Source organism: Tiliqua scincoides, chromosome 1 (assembly GCF_035046505.1).
Source record: "Tiliqua scincoides isolate rTilSci1 chromosome 1, rTilSci1.hap2, whole genome shotgun sequence".
Classification (NCBI taxonomy): Eukaryota; Metazoa; Chordata; class Lepidosauria; order Squamata; family Scincidae; genus Tiliqua; species Tiliqua scincoides.
Genome location: NC_089821.1, coordinates 83832641 through 83858295, shown reverse-complemented (window position 1 = coordinate 83858295; position 25655 = coordinate 83832641). Strand labels below are relative to the sequence as shown.

The following is a 25655-nucleotide window of genomic DNA, read 5'->3' as shown; positions in this document are numbered from 1 at the left end:
CTCCAGCTCAAAGAATGAATATTTTGTAGTTTGAGCATACCCTAAGAATAGCTAAATTAGGAATATCTTGACGTGACTTAAACCTGCTTCTGATTAGGTTTTTAACTGCTCAGTCTTATGAACTAGCAGCCCAACCTACTGCACTGTAAAATGCAATGGTGTATAGCGCATTACTGGGCTGCCTCCAGAAATGGCAAGTGACGCCAGCTGTGGGGCAGCAACTTGCCTGGAGCCCCCAGTGCCAGTACATTGAGGCAGGAGTGGACTGTGGGTGGGGAGGGGGATAGGGTGAGAGGATTGGGGGCATGACTGGGCATGGAGGGAGAAGAAGGGGTGAGGAGGAGGCGGAAAGGGTGGATCCAGTGGCACTGGCACACACCAGATCTTATCCCCTCCATTTTAAACTTCCCCATCCATTTTCTCTCCTTTGAAACATGCCAGCAAAATAGGTGGTGTATGTCCCAGGAGACCCATAGGCAGCCCAGGATTTATATGGCCCTTGGGACTGCCCCCCCCCGACAACACTGCAGTGCGTGACTTTTTGGCTGGCTGCCTCGGCACTGGTGTTCGGGGTTAGAACTAACATAGGCTTGGATCCAAAGATGCCTTCGTAAGTGGAAACCATTTCAGTTCATGCAAGGCATAACCCTTGCCCCCTCAGTTATTTACTTCTACTTTAGCCCCTTCTCCTGTGCCATGTCCCATGTTGTTTGAGAGGATCTACTAACCCCAGGAACAGTTTAGAAGCTCTGCAGTGGACTGCAAAGGTAAGGGGAACGAAAAAAAATGTGAGATCTTGTAAGGTGGCTTTGCAGAAGCAGAAGTGGTTTCCACTCACCTAACTTTAGTTTTTGTTCCACCTCTTACGCTCAGAAAGGGGTCTCAAAGGGTCTAAAAACGTTTACATCTAAACGTTTATTTCTGTAGCATGATGAAAAACGGAGTGAACACAGGAGCCCTTTGGTGTAGAATGATTGTGAAGTGGCTTCTTATGTGGTTTGAGTAATTTCAACCACATTAGCAACACTTGCTGGAAAAGAGGGATTTGCTGAAGTTAACAATCACCTAATTTGTGTGAAGTATTTTATTCAAATGGCTGGAACAATTTGCCCACAAAGGTGTTCTTCGTTTTTTAATGCCTCAAATATGAAGTCTGAAGAAGACTGATATAGTACTTATTGCAATGAGAATGAAGTTCAGATTTCTTTGGTAAAAAGAATGTCTGTTGCTTCAGGTAAAAGTTTGAATGGGTGTCATATTGCACTAATCAAGAATCTAGTATTGTTCTAGGAGAGAAGTTCTGCCCAGGGAGCCTCTCTTGCTAGCCTGATTACCTGGCCTGGTGGCAGCAGATTCAGTTTACCAAGGTGTTTCCTTGGTAAGCTACGCATCCAAAAAGGGAAGAGGGGAATTATCCTCATTCTCTGCTGCTAGAAGCCATAGAAATAAGTGTGCTGTAGTTTTCTGGACTGTGTGTGCACTCAGAATAAGGCATTTGAAATATCTTGGCATAACATAGATTCTGCTGAAGTCCTGAGTATGTCTTTTTCATGAGCTTTTAGACTGCACATGAAATTCTAATTAATGAAACTGAAAATTGCACATCTAAGGGTTGCATAATGTCACTGAGTGTGTAAAGATTTTTTTTTCCCGGTGTGACAGTATGTAAAGAATTAGCAATTAGCAAGGAATCTCATTAACATGAATGGGAAGTGCACAGCTAAATCTTCAGCAATCTGCTAAAAATGTAACCTTTGATTATTAATAAGGCAGGATACATTATACCTTTTTTTCTTTTGAACAGCATAATTTAATAAGACAGTTTGCCCTGCAGGTTGCATTTTGTGCACTTGTAGTTTGCATTGCTTCTAGGAAATTTGCCTTGCATCTTTTTCTCATTTCTAATATTCTATCCACGCTGTTTTCAGTACTCTATCCCTTTTATTTTTCCTTCTCCCTTATAATCCCTTTGATTATGCTGACTAATTGGGATTATTATTCAGATTTGTGGATGCTGGCTTATTTTTATATATACAGTGGGCCCTTGTTATCACTGGAGGTTCAATTTCTGGAACCTTCAAGGTACCAAAATCCACAGATGATCAAATCCATGGATTAGGGCACCAAAAACCTTCTGAAGGCCATTCAGGGCTTCCATGGCCCTCAAAATGCCTTATAAGGGCATAAAAACATCACTTTCAGTTTCCTCCGAGAAACGGAAAGTTGTGGTTTTTTTGCCCAAAAGGGGCATTCTGAGGGTCGGGGAAGCCATGCATGTCCTCTCTGGCCCTCAGAACATTCTCTGAGCACAGCTCCATTCATGTTCAGAGGTTCCAGGTCAGGCCACCCTGCGAGTTTGGAACCCGGATGATCACATCTGTGGGTACTGAATCAGCAGATAAAAAGGGCCAACCTGTATATATTTTAATTTGCAGGATTTGTAATTGCACAAGTATTAAATACTGGAACAACATAGCCGTTCAAGAGAAAGCATGATGCAAAGTACCTGAAAAAGGAAAGGTTTATCTCATCATATGAACAATTATTTGTAACAGAAGAAGTGAGCAGAAGTGTTAGTGGAATCCTGATGTGAGCTTTGGTCTTATGCATCATGCCCCATTAGAAGGACAGTCCACAGATGAAGCAGGCCAAAACACCGCTTTGAAGTGACAGGCTGGGGAGATGGTACTGTCATGAGAGGGGGGGTCTAGAAAAAGAGAGTTTATACATTCGGAATAATGAAAGACTGGTAAAGACTACTTGATTTCAAGGGTGCAAATTTCAGAGTCCAGGTGAAAATGGAATATTAGCAAAAGGAAATAGCTGGTGATTACTTTGTGTCTAATTCTAAGAAGAAAGAAGACACATCGTAGTGGGGTAAAAAACCACATTCAACTTTCTATATTTCTCTTACACGAACCTCTTCTTCTTTCTTCTGAACCTTTTCAGAGCAGTATTTCCACTTTTGGTGTTAACAGAAGTTATTTTTAGAAATCTCTTCACAATATAATGAAATGTCAATACTGAAAATCTGTCAAGAGAGACTTTTTGGGGCTGATTTAATTTGTCTTGGATCCTTCAGGAGAGCAGGAGGTGGTAATCCTCAATCCAATTTGCTACCCTGAAACTGCTAAATTAGTCTCCTCTTATAATTAAAGATAAGCCATAATGCTACCCGAGAATACAGAACTATCTCTGAGGTCAACATGGTTTTTGTATCTAGAATGAATGTAGCATTAAGTCCATTAACTGTGTGCTAAGCTCTGTTTCCTGGGAAGCTGTAATTCTACACTTAAAAGGGGGAAAAACACCAAAAATAACTCGTCCAACCAGTGACATCTTCCTTCTTTTCATCACCAGAAATGCCACCTCTAAAAAGCAATACTGTACTTTCAGGAAGGACATCATGCTGTTTCAGGTAATGCTGATATAGTTGCTTTTTATGATGTCAATTACAAAAATCCTACATCCTGAAAGTGGTAGTTCTAGAATCGACACAGGGCCCCATAACACACATTTCTAAAGGAGCATAGCCAATTTCACATTCAGTTAGAAACAGTAAAACAGAGGTTGGATTGCCAATCATTTTTCATCCTGTGCACATGAGGCAGTTAATACTATCTGCGAGTGATATTCGAGGATGTTTTGTTCCTTCTAAAAAATCAGTATAAAATGATGGATACTGGAAAAGAATTCTAATTCTACACTTGGAATTCTTCATTTGTTTTCAGCACAACACCCTACCCTGTATACTAAAGTGCAAGCATTTTTAGAACTCACAGTGTTGCTGGTGATTTTTTTTTCCTATTAGTTTGGTGGTGGAATTGCTAAGGTGAAAATGAATTAAATATATTACCTCTAGATGTGGACGGTGAACATATGAGACATTAATAAGGTTCTATCTTTCTGTTTGGAATTTAAAAAAAAAAAGAATTAGGCATGTGCGCTGAAATGAGTAAAAATAAGATATGAATGGACACCATTTACCCATTTCTATGTATTTTTAAATGAATAAATCACATTAAAATAGTTCATTTTTGGAATCCCCGTTCATTTCCACTCAGTGTCAGTTGAGGGAGGTTGCCTTTTTCATGGTGGTGGCATGTTTTCCATCCACTTTGCTCTGTGATGACGCTATGTCACAAAGAATATGGGTATGGCCATTTCAAGGAGTGGGGGTGTGGTGAATGAGAGAAATGGAAATGGGAAATGGGAATAGAAATGGGAACAGCTGGGAATGAGAGAGAAAAAATCCAGTTATCCCTAATAGGGATAAAAGCAATAAAGTATCTTATAGCACCTTTAAGATCGTTTATTTAGTATTAAGGTTTCATGGACTTCTGACCATGCATCTGATAAAGTGGAATGCAAACCATGAACCTTCATGCTAAAATGAATTGGTTAGGATTGTATTCTAAGTAGTGCAAAGTCAGTTACTTCCTTCCATCCTAGAGGAAGCTCTTCAAACACTCCAAAAAGTCACTTGTGGGGCGCCAAGAACTTCAGGTACTAGATCACTGGAAACTGATGGATCGCTGAAAATCTTGCAAAGGATATCCTTTGTGAACAGAGTTCTTTCAGAGGCAGATTCTCTCTGTGCAACTTTCATCAATTTCCACTCTCACCATAGCCCTCTCATGCTGCATTCAATATCATTCATTTCCAGGAGTTTCCCTGACTTCAAGAATGGCTTTTTTTCTTGGGAGTTTGGGAAGCTTCCATAAGAAAGGGAAGATAAGTAGTGTAAGCATCTTTGTACTTGTACTATTTAGGATACAATCTTCAGAACAAAATTGGACTTATTTTGAGATGCACAGGATTGTTCTGTGAGGATCTGATGAATATGCATCAGATACCGTTAGTCTTTAAGATGCTACATAATACTGTTGTTTTTGCTGCAATAGACTAACATGGCTCTCAAACTAAAAAAATAAGAATGACATTTAAAAAAATGAATTAACATTTAAATATTAAAAGTGGATAAAGGAGAACCTTATCTCCATGGCCCTTCATGCCCATTAACGCTTAGAGGCTTACCATGGTGAAATGTTTCTTATTTTTACAAGATGCTTTAAACATGCAAGCTTATAACATGTGCAGGCAGGATGCAGGCAGCCTAAATGCTTGAAGAAACTATATTGAATTTTAACAGGAAGCAGGAAGTCAACTGCTTCCTGTTAAGGTTCAATCTGTTCTCTTCAAGCATTCAGGCTGCCTGCAAACACTATAAGCTTGCATGCTTATAGGATCCAGAAAAGGAAACCTTAAACAACATTAATAGGCACCGGGGGGGGGGGGCGGATCTGCAAATCCATGGACTACTGAATCTTTGGATATTGGATCTGCAGATACAGGGGGAAGTCTGTACATTCTTATCCCATATTTCTTCCAAGGAATGAAGGGTGATATACATTGTATAGTCCCATTTTAACCTTCATCAGCCATGTGATTTGGAAAGGTTAGGGTAAGAGAGAGTGCATTTGGTCACTTTAATGATCTGAGTAACAATTTGAACCTAAAGTTTTGTACCAGTTTTAAACACTACAATACACTCTCATTAGTCACTATCTACTTATCTTTGGAGAGGCCTGGAAACACCAAATGAGTCTTATACAGTGGGCCCTTGTTACCTGCAGATTCGGGACCCACAGATTTGATTATTCGTGGGTCCTGAATCTGCGGGATTGGCCCAACATGGACCTTCTGGAGGCAATGGGAGCAGCACATAATATTCATAAGATACCTGTAGGATTCTAAAGACAATTTGTTGCCCAATTAAGACCCACCAATAGGTGGCTGCTGTTGATACCAGTACATATCCTAACTGTGCCAAGTAGGATGCAATGAACAGAACTTAAGCTACACTTGCCGTCCACACACACACACACACACCTCTTTCAGAAAGACAGTGGGAGTTATACTGGTGTCCCCCATTATCCGTAGGGATTCTGTTCCCAGAATCCCCACAGATGCCGAAATCCACAGATAATGAAATCTGCAGGCCTGGATAGTTGTAACCTGGAAGCTTCTCCGGGCCGTATAAGGGCCTAAAAAATCACTTCCAGTTTTCCCCCAAAAACCGGAAAGGACCTTCTAAGGCCTCCCAAAGGCTTTAGAAGGCCTTATGTGGAGGCCACATGCTGCCGCCATGGGCCTCGGAACACCCTCTGGAGGTGATGGGAGCACAACCCCCATCGCCTCTGGAGGCTTTCAGGTGCCCAGACCCACAGATTTCATTATCCCAGATGCAATGGAGGACAGAATGCCTGTACCTTTAACCATTGTGTAGAAGAGGGAATTTTAGCAGGTGCAGCTCAATATAGAAGGGTTTAAATAGCTGCACCTGCCAAATTTCCCTCTTCTATAGAATGGTCAAAGATATAGGCATTCTGTCCTCCATTTTATCTGGCCACCCTGCATTATCTGCAGGTTTTGACATCCACAGGGATTCCGGGAACAGAACCCCATGGATAGCATGGGACATCTGTATAACTCCCAATGTCTTTCTGAAAGAGGTGTGTTTGTGTGGAAGGCAAGTGTAGCTGAAGTTCTGTTCACTGCATCCTACTTGACACAGTTAGGATATGTACTGGTATCAGTAGTACCCACCTATTGGTGGGTCTAACTGGGAACAAGTGTCTTTAGAATCCTAAAGGATGATATTATGCTGTGCATATGAATAACTTTTGAGGCATTTTATATCAATGATAGAAGACATGCAGATTTGATGGGAAGGGGAAAGCATGGCAAAGGAGGAAAAGTTGCTGCTTTAATAGTATTGATGTTGTGACATCTAATCCCTTACAAGGTTTTTTGTTGCTACTCCATTTGGTCATTTATCAGCCAGAGTCTCATATTGCTCTTGAATAGCCCCAGCAAGTCTCCCTCAGGTACTAGGGCCTTGCTGATTTTTCCAGCTGCAGGATGTGGCTGCCTCAAGATATGGAGTGACAGTTGTGTATTATGGAATGCAGTGGCAGTTGTGTGCATCCGATAAGGATCAGATTCTTAGGGCCCAATCCTAAAGAGTGCGTGTCGGCTTACTGCTGGCATGCACTGTCAAAAACGTGCCATAAGGCATGTTTGCAGGCCCCAGTGCCGGTGGAGCACCGGTGCTAGTTTAGTGGTGGCTGGCGCTAGGCTAGCACCAGTGGAGTACTGGAGCTTTGCCGCTCAGCTGTTGCACAGACCACTGGGCAGGGGAGAGGTAGGTGGGGATGTGGGAGGAAGTGAGGAGGAGGCGTGCCAGGGGAGGGGGCAGGGCAGGAGGGAGGCAGGATTGGTGGAGCTTTGCTTAATTCAATCCTGACCCTTGGGTCGCCATAAAATAGAGTAGCCCCATTACTTGCCTTACCCGGGGGAAGAGGATGAAAGTCCCCTTCTCCTGGGGAGGCAGCGGCAGCTGTCTAGGGCATATTGGATGCAACAGCATCCATTTTATGCACCATTGCAGCCCCGTGCACCGGGCAGCTCAGGATTGGGCTGCCCATTAGTGTTTCTCAGGGATTCTTTAAGCAGAAGGCTGCTCGAGCATAAGTGATTTAGGGAGCAATCCTGATCTGGGGTTGTGCCCTTGTGCTGGTCCAGAAGGATCACAAGCATGCCATAGAGCATGTTTGCACCTCCTCATGAGTCGGCTTGGCCAGTGCACAGATATGTGCTGGCCCACGGAGGCTGAAACCAGCCTCCACGCTGATTCCAGGACGAAGCCTTGCGTTGCCGAGCTTGGCCAATGCAAGGCTCTTGGGTGGGGAGGGATGAGGCAGGAGGGAAGGGTTCCAGGGTGAGGCAGAGGGCCATCCCAGGGTGGGTGGGCAGGGAACAGGAGGCGGGGCTGGGACCCAGCAGTTATGCCACATCCCAACTCCGTTCCTGAGTAGCACGGAGCGGCTTCAAGCTGCTCTGCTCTCCTCGGACTTATGCCACCTCAGGAAGTGGCAGAAGTCTCAGGAGACCCATTGGGCTGCAGCGGCTTACCCAGGGGCAAGGGGAAGAGTTTCCCCTTACCTCTGGCTGAGCCACTTCAGGGCTCTATCTTGCACTGGATACAGCGCAGGCCTCCTGGCCCACCTGTTCTAGTTCTAGATAAGATTGCTGTTGCACAGGACACAAGAATGGTTAAGAGAAATCTATCACCCTATAACAAAGGCTTTGGCTCACCCTGTTGTCATGGTCAGTCCTTACTACTTGTTTGCATACAAGTTGTGCTGCATACACTATAAAATGCAAAGTAGACTGTAAGATTGCAGATTTTTCCATTTGTTCCTTTCATACCAATATACTTCATACTTATCTTCCTTTAACTACATTGCATACAGTGTAGTCTATATATTAGAGATGTACCATAATAGCCTGAAAGAGTGATTATTATCTCTTTGCTATATAATTAAGGATCAAAGTTTAACTTTTAGATCTCTGATTTTCCTCATTAATGTTCACCTTATTCATTTAGAGACTTGGAAAATACACTCACTGGTATCATGCAGGAAATGATTAAGTAGTGTGAAGACTATTGCATTTAATCTGTGTAATAAAAGTGAAAGGTGATGATCATTCTTTTTTTCTCCAACACAATTATCCTCTTTTCTTTCCAATTTGTTGATAATGCATCTTAAATGTCAGCATCCCTTATTTTATACTATTTGCAATTGTAGAAGCTCTTAGTAGATATGGTGGAACTGAATGAGGACAAGTATGCACTAATCACCTCCGTATACCTCAATAAAGTTGTTGTTCTCTGAGTAGACAATTCTCTTTTGTGTTCTTATGTAGAAGAATTACTGGAATTATCACTGAAGTTATGTCTGATGGGGTTATTGGTTACCAAGGTAAATTGACAACTAATCCATATTCTGCTGGAAAAAAAAATGAACAGACTACAGTGAATTTTTAGCTGCCTAGAATAGCAGGGTAGACTATGCCATGTCAAACATGAACAGGAGGAAGTTCTTAGAAACTCTAAACTGTCCTGACTGCTATTTGACTTTAGGTGTAGCACTCTAATATTTACTGATTTCTGCTAGCTCTATTTGCTGTAGAGATATTCTTAGTTTTGATCAATATGCAATGCATGTGATAATGACAGAACAATATATGGCCACATGGTGCAGTATAAAGTTACAGTAGACCTTGTCTTTCCATTGTACAAAATCCTATATTTCTGCAAACTAGAAAAACATGGAACATGGGGAGGGGGGGGGACCTGCAAGTGCTGCTTTTTTGAAGTTTTTCCAGCAAGCAGAGTAATGAATTGGTTTTGGATTACCAACTGCTCTAGAATTTTTTTAAAATAAGCCATTTCCACATTCATTTTGATATGTGCAGATTTACATTTCTCATTATCAAGCTTTTTAAAAATCCAAGACAAAGCTATAAATATGCATGTGAAACAAAAAAACAAACAAACAAAAAACCAATTTATTTAAAACAAACCAGACAGAACCCTCTTTCTTTCTGTAACCATACATGGCATTTGTTGGGCATACAATATAACTGTTCAGAATTTTTCAACCATTTACCATACCAGATGATGACCTATTTCAAATAGGAGTTGGACTTAGACCTGGAAGATCCAGGTTCAATCCCTGCTCAGCGATGAAGATTCCTGCGTGACCATGGGCCAGGCATTATCTGTCAGCCTAACCTACCTCACAGGGTTGTTGTGAGGACAAAAGGAGGGAAGGAACTATGTACACCACTCTGATCACCTTGAAGGAAGGATAGTATAAAAATGTGGAAAATAAATAGGTAATACTAGAAACTCCTACTAACTGGTTAAGAGGCACTTTCTCAAGTGGGTGCTCCTCTTTTATTTAGGAGGGAGAAAGTAACTGGCCTGCCTCACCCCAGCAGTGTCTTTTCTAGTGGCTGTCTGCTGGTGTTGCATCTTTTTAGATTGTGAGCCCTTTTGGGACAGGGAGCCATTAGTTATTTGAATTTTTCTGTAAACCTCTTTGTGAACTTTTTGTTGAAAAGTGGTATATAAATACTGTTTATTATTATTATTATTATTATTATTAATAATAATAATAATAATAATAATAATAATAATAATATGAGTACTACCGTTTTTCCCCGAAAATAAGACCTACCCTGAAAATAACACCTAGTTCTGATTGGGGCCAGGACGGGGGCGGGGGGGCGTGGAAGGGGTCATTGAGCGGGGGTGGGGGTGGGTGGACAAGTGGCCAGGAAAGCTGCACTCACGTGCCCACCACCTAGAAAGCACCTGCTGTGCTGCCTTGGGCAGAGGACGCTGAGGAGAAGCTGAGGCGGGAAGCAGCAAGCGAGGCAACCCTGCCTACCAGGCTCTGAGGCTCTCCACACTTTCCAGGGAGTAAGTCCCATTAACTATAAAGAGACTGACTTCTGAGTAGACAGGCAGGCAGGAATCCACCTGGGCGCTTAGAGAACACACTCTCCACACCTTCCAGGGAGTAAGTCCCATTAACTATAAAGGGACTGACTTCTGAGTAGACAGACAGGCAAGGATCCTCCTGGGTGCTGATGGGATATTTTTGTAAGGTATATTTTTGTACATGAATGACTGTGGATTGTTGTACATTAAAAAAAGAAAAAAGACCTACCCCAAAAATAAGACCTAGTGTGTTTTTTTGAGCCAAAAAAAAAAATATAAGACAGTGTCTTATTTTGGGGGAAACACGGTAGTATTAGATGTTTGGAAGAACTTGTGTGTAGTAGGGAATGCACAAGTTTACTTAAATTGCATTATAATTAGGAATATTTTGTATTATTATTATTATTATTATTAACAGTATTTATATACCGCTTTCAACAAAAAGTTCACAAAGTGGTATTAGTTTTATGGCACCATCTTGTTAATAGACATGTCTATTAGTGAACCACAAAAAGATAAAATTGAATAGAGTTCATTCTTTACCAAATCTTGTAAAGAACATTAAGAGAAAGCCAAGAGATACTTTTGAAACTGTGAATTGAAGTTAGCAATTTACTCTTCCAGCTCTTATAAAGTTTGGGGTTTTTTGTTTTAGATTTTTTTTTTGCCACTTTCAGGGAGATCACATAGCTATAAAAAGTAATTTAGTTTTGAGGAAAGAGATGGAGTGATTTGCTTGCATTCTTCTTATGTACAATGGTAAAGAAATGAAGTCCTGAACTGTCATAGCTGCTGTATTCTTTGTAGTAAAGAAGTCCGTATTCCTCTGTGAAGTCTAAGCATGGGTGATGGTTAAAGTCTCATGACTCCACACGCCAAATGAAAAGATTTGTTTGAAAATCTAACATCCAAATGATGGACTTGGGCTGCCTTTTGCCCCGAAAGTCTGAGGTATGTGGGACTATACTGCAGGAAACATGAATTGGCTGCTGAGGTCCATCATTTTGGACTATAATTGGTATCTTCTGTCTGTTTAAAAGGTGCATAAGCTTCAGCAGAGTTTTCAAATCCTAAAAATCCTGCTACCGCTGCAAGTTCATAAGACATGTATCATTAATATCTGCAAGCACTGACTTGGTAGATGTTACCTTTGTAGGCCAAGGAACAGATATAGAACTGCACTGACTCATGTACTCCCAATGCAGAAGTAGAAACAACTGAGACTTGGTAAGGATATGGCAAAATATGGAAGCTTTAGCTTCTGCTGCAAAAATTGGTTCATAGAAATTGGAAACAGGTGGTGTGATTGGTATTTCCCCCTTCAGTTTGTTCGACTTTGAAATTTATTAGAATGCATCATAGAAGTTTAGAATTTGTTAGAAAGTGAAATCATCAGTGAAATTGGAATTACTGTGGCTGTTTCCTGGTATTGAAGCCACTTGTGGCTCTCTAGTATAGCTAAGGGCTATACATATACTTTGATTGACCTTTCATTCCTTTGGGTAGTCAGCATTTGGTGAATGCTGTTGAATGTGTATACTGCTTGCATTTAGGTATTTAGGTATTTCAAATAGTATTGCATTTGAAATGAAATGGATGATAGAAAAGTTCTGTTTATGGTAGAATATACTAAAATCAACAAGAGGCAAACATGCATGTGAATACCCAAGCTAGGACTCAGAATTTCACAATAAGTTTGGGGGTGAATGACGGAGATCTATGGTCTCCCTAATTTTTAGCTTGATGTAGGTTTCTGGTTTCGATACTTATATTTGTATATGCTCTGTCACACTAAGGATCACACTCCATGAGTGCCTAGTTGCTAAGTGTGATTCAATAGAGGAGTTAGTTTTGTTTATAAATAGCAAGGGAGGGACCATGCAAGAATGAAAAACTGTAGCAAAGCAGGGGTGGGGGTGGGGGCTTTAGCTCTTTGCCCTGCTACCTTTTGATCCTGACTGTGCCCTCTCCGTGAGCTATTTTTAGTTCCATTGGCTTTCAACCATTTCTTTAAATGTTAAAAATAGAATACTTGGAGGCCACAATTGCGATCAGAACCATGGTGGGAGCAAAGTACCAACAATACTGTACTTTCATCATGTTTCATGGTCTCTCCTCTTGCTGTTTATAAATAAAACTAAGCCGCCCCCATCCATCCACCCACATTGCATAATTACATATATGTTTAGTTATACCCTAAATCTCTAGTGCAGTGATTTTCAACCATTTTCATATTATGACACTGACAAGGTACTAAAATTGTCAAGGCACACCATCAGTTTTTTGACAATTGACAAGGCACACCATGCTGTTGGTGGGGACAACAGCTCACATCCCCCAATGGACCTACTAATAAATCACCCTCCCCCAAACAACCATAGCACACTTGCAAACCATTTGCAGCACACCAGTGTGCCATGGCACAGTGGTTGAAAATGGCTGCTCTAGTGCAAGATACTACATACAGAGAATTACATCATCAGATGCAGAGATCCCTAAAAATGAAAAGCACAGGCAATGGACCAACCAAGACATTATGAAACTGAAAAGTAGTTTCCTCTCACATAAAGTCTATTTTTGTCACAGACTGGATTATGAAACTATGGTAATGAAAGGTTATGCTCCAAACCTATGCTTATAAACAGAAACTGAGAGCCTAGGACGCTGTTGGACCAGTGCAAATCCCTTGCGCCAGTCTCCAGGTGTTGCAAAAGTACCTCTGCGCCACCAGGAGAGTCAGCAGGCTGGTGCACAGAGATGCACTGGAGGCAGAATACGGCCTCTGGTGAGCTGGCTCAAGATAAGTCTGCACCCATGGAGGGCCACCAACACAGGGGTCTGTGGAGGGCATTTCAGGTATGTTCCAGGGGAAGGTGATAGGTGGGCCGGTGGGAGGGCTGGGCCCTGGAGGGGGGCGGGATCAGGATCTAGCATTAGACTGAATTCTAACCTTCTTCCTGAGTGGCCTGGCCATACATTGGGCTGCTTGGATCTGTGCCACTAATTTAGCTGGCGCAGTTTTAAGTAGCCCCATGCAGTAGCTGCCATGTGGCATGGGGTAAGGGGAATGAACTCCCCTTACTCCAAGTTGCACTGGAATCTGGCCCAGCCCTGTTCTGGTTGCATTGCAGGCCAGCTGGCCTACCTGCTCCAGGGTAATTTAGGGTTGGGCTGCCATTATTCTTAGGAGGTGGTTTAAAAAGATTATGATCTAGTGGGACTGTCATCTGCTATGAAAACATCATGGTAGGCCAGAAACGTGTCTTGCTGTAAATTAGCAAAGCAACACTGTCAGATTATCTCTGCCTAGTTCAGCAGTTAAAAACCTCCCAGATACAACAGTGAAGACTCTTGTTTATTTTATCTCTATGGGCGCAATCCTGCCCTTGACTCGCGCCTCCTCAGGAGGAAGCCAGGCCGGCACTCAGAGAAGCGCTGGCCTGTGGAGAACATAAGAACATAAGAACAGCCCCACTGGATCAGGCCATAGGCCCATCTAGTCCAGCTTCCTGTATCTCACAGCGGCCCACCAAATGCCCCAGGGAGCACACCAGATAACAAGAGACCTCATCCTGGTGCCCTCCCCTACATCTGGCATTCTGACTTAACCCATTCCTAAAATCAGGAGGTTGCGCATACTCATCATGGCTTGTACCCCATAATGGATTTTTCCTCCAGAAACTTGTCCAATCCCCTTTTAAAGGCGTCTAGGCTAGACGCCAGCACCACATCCTGTGGCAAGGAGTTCCACAGACCGACCACACGCTGAGTAAAGAAATATTTTCTTTTGTCTGTCCTAACCCGCCCAACACTCAATTTTAGTGGATGTCCCCTGGTTCTGGTATTATGTGAGAGTGTAAAGAGCATCTCCCTATCCACTCTGTCCATCCCCTGCATAATTTTGTATGTCTCAATCATGTCCCCCCTCAAGCGTCTCTTTTCTAGGCTGAAGAGGCCCAAACGCCGTAGCCTTTCCTCATAAGGAAGGTGCCCCAGCCCCGTAATCATCTTAGTCACTCTCTTTTGCACCTTTTCCATTTCCACTATGTCTTTTTTGAGATGCGTCCAGAACTGGACACAATACTCCAGGTGTGGCCTTACCATCGATTTGTACAACGGCATTATAATACTAGCCATTTTGTTCTCAATACCCTTCCTAATGATCCCAAGCATAGAATTGGAGCTTGATGGAAGCCTCCGTGTCAGCTTCCTCCGAACACCTTGCGTCAGCTTGGATGTGCCAACGCAAGGACCAAAGGTGTGGGGGGGGGGAAGCAGGGAGAAGACGGAAGGGAGGCATTCCTGGGTCGGGGAGGGCAAGCGGGGAGTGGTCCCAGGGTTGGGCAGGTGGGGAGCGGGAGGCGGCGCTGGGATCGAACAGTTATGCCGAATCCCAACCCCCGTTCCTGGGGAGATGGAGCTGCTTCGTTGCTCCGCTCTCCTTGGACTTGTGCCGCCTCAAAACGTGGCGCAAGTCCAAGGAGACCCATAGGGGCCATCGGCCCTAACCGAGAGGCAAGGGGAAGTTTCTCCTTGCCTCTGACTGAGCCACTTATTGCCACTATCCTGCGCTGGATACAGTGCAAGCCTCCTGGCTTGCCTGTTCCAGCGCAGGATAGGATTGCACCCTATGTCTGTTAAAGTTAGACTTCCTTTGCAAGTTATAGCTGTCTCCACCATTCATGAACCTTAACCGGCATTCTTCTTATAGATGCTGACCAATCTAATTTCCAGACAGTGTGCAAGCAATTTTGCACAAATTGTAATTCTACTGGCATATAATTCTCACTGAGATATTTTACACTATCTGTCTCTTGCTAGTTCACTCTCTTGCTGGTGTTTATGGTTAAAAAAATAATTCTCAAATAATTCTATTAGCCGACTTCATTGTCACTGAAAAAAATACTATCTCTAGTGGTTTAAAAAAACTTGCCAGTCTACTACAAATGTGTCTCACTTAGAATTTTTCTTTATCCAGGTACTTTTTTTAGAAACTTAAAATATTGAAATCAAGAAAGGTTTCCCCAGAGTTTAATTATGTATGTCTTTAAGCTTCCAAGCATTTAGCTACTGAGAGTCAGAGATGCATGAAAGAACCCAGTTATAAGCCTCTCTGGCTCCAAATCCTCCACACTATTATTGTGCTTAAGTCGAAAGAACTCATCAAAAATAAGGGTGGTTTGGCAAGTGAGACAGGAGCGATGACAAAGGACACATGACAAGTCTGAAAACCTTTATTGGCATTAAAACACATGACATAATTCATGTATCTTCTTTCGAAACACCTGGTGTCCTCTGCAAAGGGGAAGTTTGCATTTTTTTTTCTTCATGGAGAGATGCATGAACCTGAGAGCACACATATTAGGAACATATTCTTGGAAGAAGTACATGTGCTGAGGTCCCCATTCCTGACTATCTCAGAAATGGAAGATGTATCAATTCTTACTTGTAATACAGGTTTTATGTGGATTGTTTTAAAGCAAGCAAATTTCCTTTACCTCTCTTCCCCTTGCACGGCCAGCCGCTTGCAAAGAGTGCTCAGATTTTTTTTTTTAAGTATTAATGTTTCAGTTCTCTTAAATCACCACAGATCACTAGGCTCTCTAATTGATTGTATTTTAAGATGTTTGCTACCTTTTTACTTCCATTTCAAATTAACGTATTACTTCTCTTTATTTTTCTATACACACACTCATATATCAGCCCCACTGCATCTGCAAGTCTTTTTTTTTTTTTTTTGCTATTACATTGGCAAACAACATGTTAATCTCAACAGTATATTTCAGTACAGTTCAAGAAGTTATTTTTGCTTACTGCTCCCATAAGGGATAACACCAGTGGTTAATGTGCTATTATAGATTAAACTGACAATAATTCAGCTGGATTGCGTAACTCTGGCTGAACTCTGCTGTCTAGGTTAAATAAAATATTGAAGAACTGCAAAGTGCATCACATTGTCAATAGCCTCCGTTTGTGTCTGGTGTGTTGGTATTTACAGCGATGAAGCTCCAGGCAGCCAGTTGGTTACAGATAAGTTTCACATTGACTGGGATTCTGTGCTTGTCAACTCTGATAATGTCATCGTAGCTCGGTTTGATGGACGAGGGAGTGGATTTCAAGGTCTAAAGATTCTGCAGGAAGTCCACCGTTCCTTAGGCTCTGTAGAAGTGAAGGACCAGATAGCAGCTGTAGAGTACGTATGTGAAAACATTTATTGTATTTTTTAAAAAATTAATTCATTCTTAGTTTGATACATCAGATAGGAATGTATTGACCTTTATATCATTTTAACTGAAACATGCATGACAGAGAGTAAATTCCAGGTGCTGTGCATAAATACTTACAATGTATAAGGTCCGTTGAGCAACTAAAGAATGGAAAGATATGAAAATATATTTCCCTTACTGTGCCCCACTTCCACAGAATGTTCCTTCAGAATAATATGTCACTAACAACACTTTTTGCAACTAAAACTAATTCACAAGACTTAAGTAAATGAGAAAAAAGTAATATTTCCCTGACTGGAAACCCAGCCCCCATCACATGAGACAAGATCAGTTTTAGGTAAATGGACCAAGTTTATTGAATAATAAAATCAATGTAATATTCTTTGTAGTAGGTCTTGATCTATACCAAGACTCCTCCTCTCTAAGTTTGGGTACCTATCCTAAAGGAGCATTGCCACCCTGGCTCCAACCTGAGGTTGGCTCCCGATGTCCCCGGCTTCTCCATGCTAACTTTTGGAAAGAGGATCAAGGCAGAAGAATTCTTTCACCTATTACAAGCCTGACAGCCTTGAGATAGACCACAGTTTAAGGCTGAGGGGTCATCAGCCTGCATCCTAGAGCCAGACAGCCTCTTGGAATTCAGATTCTCCCCTGGCTCTCTCCTAGCTCTTGCTTACCTCAGGGTGCACACCTAATCCATAATTGTGTTCCCTCTTCACGCTATACAATCCACATAGGTTGGAGTTTAGTATCCCCCACCCCACATGAGCCTATGAAGGGTCATTGGTCCCACTGCAAATCACCCAAAGAGTTGCCATTGTCCACTTTAAAATACAATGGCTGACTTGTCCATCCCTGGCCAACTTTGCCCTTCCCATGTCCCTATTAATTTTTCCCCCTAGCTCTGTTGATCCTGAGACTACTGTCATACCCTGCCAGACTCTACTCTGTAAAAGATCTGGCCAGTAACTACTCTAGGAATACTCTAGGAATCCATTGTTGTTGATGGTGAGATACCTACATGCCCATTGCCTGAAGGCCAAACCTGTCCTCTGTCATTCTCAGTTAAATGGGTCAGAGGTACCTGGAGAGAGGGTTTTACATTTGGCATTCTAGAATCATGGCAGACATTGGCTGGATGCCGCTGCATCTGGACACGCAGCTTCCCCTGACCCCTCTCCAAGGCCCAGCTGCTGCCAGTCCTGGGCAGCTTACTCTCTTGGGGGCCCAAAACACTGGAATGCCCACAAATTCCACCTGGTTCACCATCTGGTTCACCATAATTGGGCCAAATCCCTCATCCAATTTGAGACACTGGACTGCCTTCACCCTGCAAACACCTTGTTCCCTGCCTCTGTGTCTGATCCCCTTATCACACAGGTAGTTGCTGCTTGGGTGACAAAAGTCCACACCAAACACAGATGTGCTGGTATAGGCAAAGGTGCCTAGCATGCCACCCTGTGAAATGTATTTCCATTAAGTGGTAAACACACAAGCTCCTATCACTTCTTGGCCCTATTGCCAGTTTACCCACCTTAGGAGTTGGAATGGGCTCATGGTAGAAAAGATTAACAAACTCCACATAGTCCTCCCTATTATTATTATTATTATTATTATTATTATTATTATTATTATTATTATTAACAGTATTTATATACCGCTTTTCAACTAAAAGTTCACAAAGCGGTTTACAGAGAAAAATCAAATAACTAAATGGCTCCCTGTCCCAAAAGGGCTCACAATCTAAAAAGATGCAAATGAATACCAGCATGAGAGCCACTAGAACAGACAGTGCTGGGGTGAGGTGGGCCAGTTACTCTCCCCCTGCTAAAAAAAAAGGAGCACCCACTTGAAAAAGTGCCTCTTACCCAATTAGCAGGGGTTTGATTGCACAATACAGTACTGTAACATGTAAGAAGCTGGAATATTGTACAGTCTCCAACTTTACCTGTAAGATGGTTATCATGATAATAGCCATCACAAGAGGAATGAATGAACTCTACATGGTCATTTAAGTATGCAAATGTGAAATTTGGCCTGTTGAAAAATTTGAAAAACAGGAAAGTTTGCCACCTATCCTTGGGATTATTTAAATTTTCTGATGTATTTGACTTCCATAAAAGTTCTGTGATTGTGTCATGCTTATACCATAGTTTTTCGAGACTGAAGGTTGCCAATACAATATGTGTCATGCTTTGATCCTGTTTTGTTCTAATATATGGAAAAGATTGTTCCAATACCCTTTTTCTTTGGGGGGCATGCAGGAGCAACAAGAATTATGCTTTAGGCTTACAAAATCTCTTTAAAGTTTTATCATCCCATACATATTGCTAATGAATTTTTCTGTAGGAGATAAATGCATATTTTGAAAGTTGTTAGAAGAAGACTTCCAGCTACCAGCAGGTATGATTAATGGGATCAAGGAGACATTTCCATGCCTTAAGCCAAATAATACATATTTTATTTAATATTCTGTTTCTAACACTTTTCTGCATAGTAACAATAATTACGAACATTATTGCAGGAAATATCATTCATGAAACATATGACTTTTTGTAATGTGATGTTGCCTTCTCTCTTGCAGAACCTTGCTGAAACAACCATTTGTTGACTCTAACAGACTAAGCATATTTGGAAAGGTAACATTCTGGAATCATAAAATGCATGGCTGCCCCCGTTATAGATGTGCTTCCTATTTCTGAATCTCCCTTGATCTTTTTTTTGTTTTTGTTTTTTTTAAAAAATAAATGTTATGTATATGCCAGTATTAGGCAAGGTTAACAAGTCATATTTCTGACTGTTGCCATCAAAATTTCCAGAGTCAGCTGGATTGAGGACTGACCCTGAAAAGGGAAAATAAGAAGCCAAATCATTGAATATCCTTTAAAGTTTGTAACAGTTGGACCTGATCCAATTGAAAACAAGCCCTTTAAGCCCCATTGATTTCAATGGCAGATTTAAAGAGATGCTCAATACTCTCATGAAAATTGAAGGAACTTTAAATTGCTATGTTTGGCTGAATCCTGTCTTTATATAATTATTTGAGGTTCATTTTAATTACTATCTGAACAATTACCAGTGAATCATGTAGTTCACTTTCTTCCTTTTATTCTTTTTTTTTTAATCTTATGTTCCAGGAATTTTTATATTCAGGCTTGGTACAGAAGTGCTGTGTTAGTGACAGCATGTTTAAAGGTTATGGATACCTTCCTGAATTTGGATTTATCCAGTTAACTATGCAGATACATTTGTTTTGATCTTTTTTGAACCAAAACCATCCTTTCAGAACTGTAAAGGTGGTTTACTATTAATTTCATAGTGTCCCTTTTAACATGCAAACCCGTTTGCAGTCTATTGTGCTATGAGTAACATCCCTTTCTATGCCATCTGTTCAAGGTATCCTTTGCCTAGTCTGTCAGCTGTTGGATGCTATTGCCTTTGGCATTAAATAGAAGAGCCAGACAAATGGTTTCACCTTTAGTGGAAAGTTAAATAGATGTTTACAGTGCTCGCTCTCTCTCTCTCTCTCTCTCTCTCTCTCTCTCTCTCTCTCTCTCTCTCTCAAACACCTTTTAGAACTTAACTAAGAAAAGTGTTATAGTTTTCAGTGATTTTTGCTTCTTAAAGATATAAGAGAGAAACATTTTTGTCCTTTTCCTAGATTCAAAGCTTTCAATTAATGGTTCAGAAGTTTTTGAGCATATACATACCCAAGTACAGTAATAGATGTTACACATTTCATATCAAATGAAACACATTATCTGAAGTACAGATCAGTCAGTACCCTTACTCTCTACCCATGATGCTGATGTTATGAAAGACTAGCACAAGTTCCTGACATACCATATTCATTTCAAATGATGGTTCTACTTACACAACAGAAATAGATAAAGTATTCATTATACAGCCTGCCTGTAAAGGAGACCTTTTTTAAAAAAAAAAAATTTCATCCTGTCTACAATCATAAATGCCTATATTCAGAAGTTTATATCCCCCTATACAGCAATTTAATTTTTTAAAAAAACTGTTGGAAAATATGAGGATTCTGTGTAAATAATAATAATAATAATAAATACAGGTATTTATATACCGCCTTTCTTGGTCATCAGATTTCGCCTCAGACTTTGCGGTTTAATTCAAGGCGGTTTACATAGGCAGGCTATACTAAATTCCAATAGGGATTTTTACAATTGAAGAAGGTTCTGTCTTTCAAGAACCACAACATTACAGATGGATCTTTTATGATCTGGTATCACATTCCTCCCACACAGGCTGACAGCAGCCAAAGAGCAGGTGGAATAACTCGGCTAGGCTTGTCAGCTGCTTCAAGGTCTCGTCATTCACGGTGCCGGTGGCCTCGAACTGGCGACCTTCGGATGTTATCTTCAGGCAAACGGAGGCTCTACCCTCTAGACCAGACCTCCTGCCCTATCAATAAAATTGATAGAGGTGCAAAGGAGCTGAGTTGTACAGGATTATTAGCAACCACTTCTATTTCCCTCTAATCACTAATCATTTGCCGCTGTTAGAAAACTTTTTTGAAATTAAGCTGTACCTCATTAATTAAACTGAAAACAGAACAGTAAAGCAAATTGGGAAATTGCATTGGGTGCTGGAACTGGACTGAAAACCAATCTATTCCATTCTCACCAGACAATTGCCTTTTCCCTTGTCTCTTTCCTCCATTCTCTGAACACTCTTTCCTCCTTCCTTTATTTCTTCCTTTCTCTTTTCCTTACTTTTCTCTGTCCCATTGCCACTCTCCCTTTCTTTTGTGCTCCACACCAAATTGTCCAGGGTATAGAGCTGTTGATGAAAACTCAGTCCATGTCATGCAGACAGCAGTAGCACATTTTCCCTGGATATATCCAGGAATACATAGAAAGCACTATGTCTGCAAGTACCATTCGCATAATGTCACGTAAGCCTTGAATTACATACATATACAGGATCATCCAGGGGCATCATTCCCTTTGTAGCCTGTGCAGTATAAATTATACGCTCTTCCAGATTGCTACTACAGGTGGTGGGGAGATAGGAAGGATCCTGAAGTCTGTGTGGAAAGTATAGAATTTGAATTTAAGGTCCTCCTATGTGTCTAGCACTGTAGGAGATGGTTCTAGGGGTTGGTCAACCATCACCCCCACCATGTTATGGACAGAAAATGGCTGTAGCACAGTTTGTTCTATTGACCATGTTTTGCATAATGCAATATAATTATTGATGCTGACTTTAAGTTGTGGTAAATCACACAAGCCTGACCACAACCATGCCAAGCCCAGGTTTTAAAAAGTTACTTTGCTTATGATTAATTCTGTAACGTACAGCCCAATCCTATGCATATCTACTCAAAAGTAAGTCTCATTTAACTCAATGGGATTTACTTCCAGGAAGTGGTATAACTAGCCAGTTGTGAACTGCACCAGGTGACACCACTGGAGGGGCTGACACTGGAGGCACTACGGCAGGCAGACCCAGGAGAGCTGCAGCAGGTGTCTGGTCTGGAGAGCTGGCCCCGTTCTCATAAGAGGATGAGACCAGAGCGAGACTGAAAGGGGCTTGGCCTGGGGTTGGCACGCTGGGTGACACTGGATAAGTGTGCATAGGATTTCAGTCTTAATTCTATAATCCATTAACTTTGTCTGAAAGGCATAGAAATTGTTTTGTTTAATTTCTATTCCTTTCAGACAAAGTTAATGGATTTTAGAAGATTCTATGATTCTTGAAAAATGAGTTTATTTAGAACTAAACAACAGGTATTTGTATACAGAGACATTCTTAGATCACACAAGGGAAGTGAAGACTATGAAAAAAAATTATGGTTTTTAGTTACCAGTTTTTATATTTATACATAGGGAGGAATTGTTTTGACCTGGAGCATTGCCCAGTGCTTCGGTACTCTGATGGAAAGCAGTCCCCTTTCCATGCTCTATCACAAGGTTTTCACAAATGCAGAAGTGCAAGACTTACAGTTTTACTTAAAGGGATTGTGTGAATGGAGCAATGAAAACCCACTTCTTGCTTGAATGAGTGGGAAACAGATCAGTGCAGCTCATACCCATGGCAGGCTTAAGGGAGGTGGTGGCAGACTAGGGATGAAGGGTAACCTGAATCTGCCAATCTCTCATATCCACAGTGATCTGATGCAAGCACCATCAGGTGACTTCATGGTTGTGAGTGTATCTCTACGTATTCACTTTAAAAGGGGTGATATTTTTCCCAGCAAGGATGGAAAAAGAGAAGAAGATGATAGCTTTAAAGAAAACAAAAACCTATTGTTTGTAGTATACATTTTAAATTAGGATTGCTAGACCTTGAACTCAATTTGTCAGAACTGTGGAATCAATCTGCAAATATTTTATATGGATTGGTCTGATCAGCTGATCACTTAAAAAAAATCTTGAATTTTTTTTTTTTACGAGCTATCTCAACATTTTTCTTCTTCATCAAACTGCCAATTAATTACATATTCTGAGGGTACAGAATGACAGCAACAGAGTGCTGTCCAAAAGGCACATGTGTCATCATGGCATTTGTGATATTGGAAGTAATTTCCACATAGCAATCCAATGGTTACTCTCTTAGACCCTCATTATATCTCCAGAAATATCATGTTGTACAGCATTCCTGAGATTATATGACTTCAGAATCAGGTACAGGGTCAAATATCTGATTATTGCCTTCAAATAAAAAAATCAGTGTCCAAGGAAAACTAGCATCTCTCAGATAAAAGCATTCTCTTCCTGATGCACTAATTTTCTAAGTACTTTTTTTTTTTTACACAAGTGATTATTCCAACATGAAGTTACCCCATGTACAGTCTGAGCTGGTAGTGCAAAAGGCTGTACCATATATATTTCTAAACCTATAGTTCAATTCTTAGTTCCACTCTGACTATTGGGAAATTAACCCAGAGTTATCTAGTTAGGTTAAACCTAATCTAAGTTAGAACATAACCTAAACAGGTCAGTAAATTGGGACACAGGATCTAGAGAGCAATAAATAATTAAACAAACCCAAATAAAAACTAGCTTGAGGTTACAAAAACAGTCCAGCCTAAGAGAACAGAACTAGGAGGGAAAGGACCTAGGAAGGGCCAATTCCCAACCCATTAAGAGCCCCAGTAGGCTAATCCAAGCAGTCCATTCAGGAGCCTGCAGAGTAGGTCACGCCCATCAGCAGCCATTTGCCTTCCTGAGCTTTTGTAAACTCACCTGGGAAGGCCAGCCCCCTTTCAATCAGGAAGGAAGGAGGGGGGAGGAGCCAGCCAGGAGTATAAAGCTAGGCAGGCCATCGCGTGAGGCTCTCTGCAGACGCGTGTGGCCTCTGGGACACCAAGTGCCTCTGGGAACTAAGTGCCAGGTAAGGCACAAGAGTTTAGCATCTGGGCGAGGAGAAGGCAAGGAGATCTCTGAGTTTTGGAGAAGGAGAGGAGGAGGAGCAGGAGGAGGAGGAGGTAAGTGTACTCATTCTAACGCTTTGTCTTTCTAACTCCCTGTCCTCTAACCTTAACCTTACCTTTAAAGCAACCTTAAATCAAAATTGAAAGTTAGCACCTAAGGGAGGTACATAGGGCTACTCTGAGCAGGAGCAGAGTCCTACTCATGAGTAAGAGCAGCGTCCTACTCGTGAGTAAGTGCCCAAGGGTCAGGCATTTAAATCAAAATTGAAAGTTAGCTGCACCTAAGGTAGCACTTAATCGAAGGAAGGGAGGAGGATAAAGTGAAAAGCAGGTTTTCTACTTGTTTAAATTAAACCTATACTTAACCCAGGTTAAACCTAATCTAAGTTAGAACATAACCTAAACAGGTCAGTAAATTGGGACACAGGATCTAGAGAGCAATAAATAATTAAACAAACCCAAATAAAAACTAGCTTGAGGTTACAAAAACAGTCCAGCCTAAGAGAACAGAACTAGGAGGGAAAGGACCTAGGAAGGGCCAATTCCCAACCCATTAAGAGCCCCAGTAGGCTAATCCAAGCAGTCCATTCAGGAGCCTGCAGAGTAGGTCACGCCCATCAGCAGCCATTTGCCTTCCTGAGCTTTTGTAAACTCACCTGGGAAGGCCAGCCCCCTTTCAATCAGGAAGGAAGGAGGGGGGAGGAGCCAGCCAGGAGTATAAAGCTAGGCAGGCCATCGCGTGAGGCTCTCTGCAGACGCGTGTGGCCTCTGGGACACCAAGTGCCTCTGGGAACTAAGTGCCAGGTAAGGCACAAGAGTTTAGCATCTGGGCGAGGAGAAGGCAAGGAGATCTCTGAGTTTTGGAGAAGGAGAGGAGGAGGAGCAGGAGGAGGAGGAGGTAAGTGTACTCATTCTAACGCTTTGTCTTTCTAACTCCCTGTCTTCTAACCTTAACCTTACCTTTAAAGCAACCTTAAATCAAAATTGAAAGTTAGCACCTAAGGGAGGTACATAGGGCTACTCGTGAGTAAGAGCAGAGTCCTACTCGTGAGTAAGAGCAGCGTCCTACTCGTGAGTAAGTGCCCAAGGGTCAGGCATTTAAATCAAAATTGAAAGTTAGCTGCACCTAAGGTAGCACTTAATCGAAGGAAGGGAGGAGGATAAAGTGAAAAGCAGGTTTTCTACTTGTTTAAATTAAACCTATACTTAACCCAGGTTAAACCTAATCTAAGTTAGAACATAACCTAAACAGGTCAGTAAATTGGGACACAGGATCTAGAGAGCAATAAATAATTAAACAAACCCAAATAAAAACTAGCTTGAGGTTACAAAAACAGTCCAGCCTAAGAGAACAGAACTAGGAGGGAAAGGACCTAGGAAGGGCCAATTCCCAACCCATTAAGAGCCCCAGTAGGCTAATCCAAGCAGTCCATTCAGGAGCCTGCAGAGTAGGTCACGCCCATCAGCAGCCATTTGCCTTCCTGAGCTTTTGTAAACTCACCTGGGAAGGCCAGCCCCCTTTCAATCAGGAAGGAAGGAGGGGGGAGGAGCCAGCCAGGAGTATAAAGCTAGGCAGGCCATCGCGTGAGGCTCTCTGCAGACGCGTGTGGCCTCTGGGAACTAAGTGCCAGGTAAGGCACAAGAGTTTAGCATCTGGGCGAGTTCAGCA

The 25655-nt window shown here is 41.8% G+C and overlaps 1 protein-coding gene across 5 annotated transcripts in view; it reads left to right on the top strand.

The window, feature by feature from the left end:
• Positions 1–25655, top strand: part of DPP10 (dipeptidyl peptidase like 10) — a 250981-nt gene that overhangs the window by 212711 nt on the left and 12615 nt on the right. For all 5 annotated transcript variants that reach the window (XM_066632907.1, XM_066632922.1, XM_066632915.1 and 2 more), the window contains 2 exons: positions 16356–16550; positions 19169–19223. In XM_066632907.1, the coding sequence (XP_066489004.1) occupies positions 16356–16550; positions 19169–19223 (250 nt within the window). The remainder of the gene's footprint in view (positions 1–16355; positions 16551–19168; positions 19224–25655) is intronic.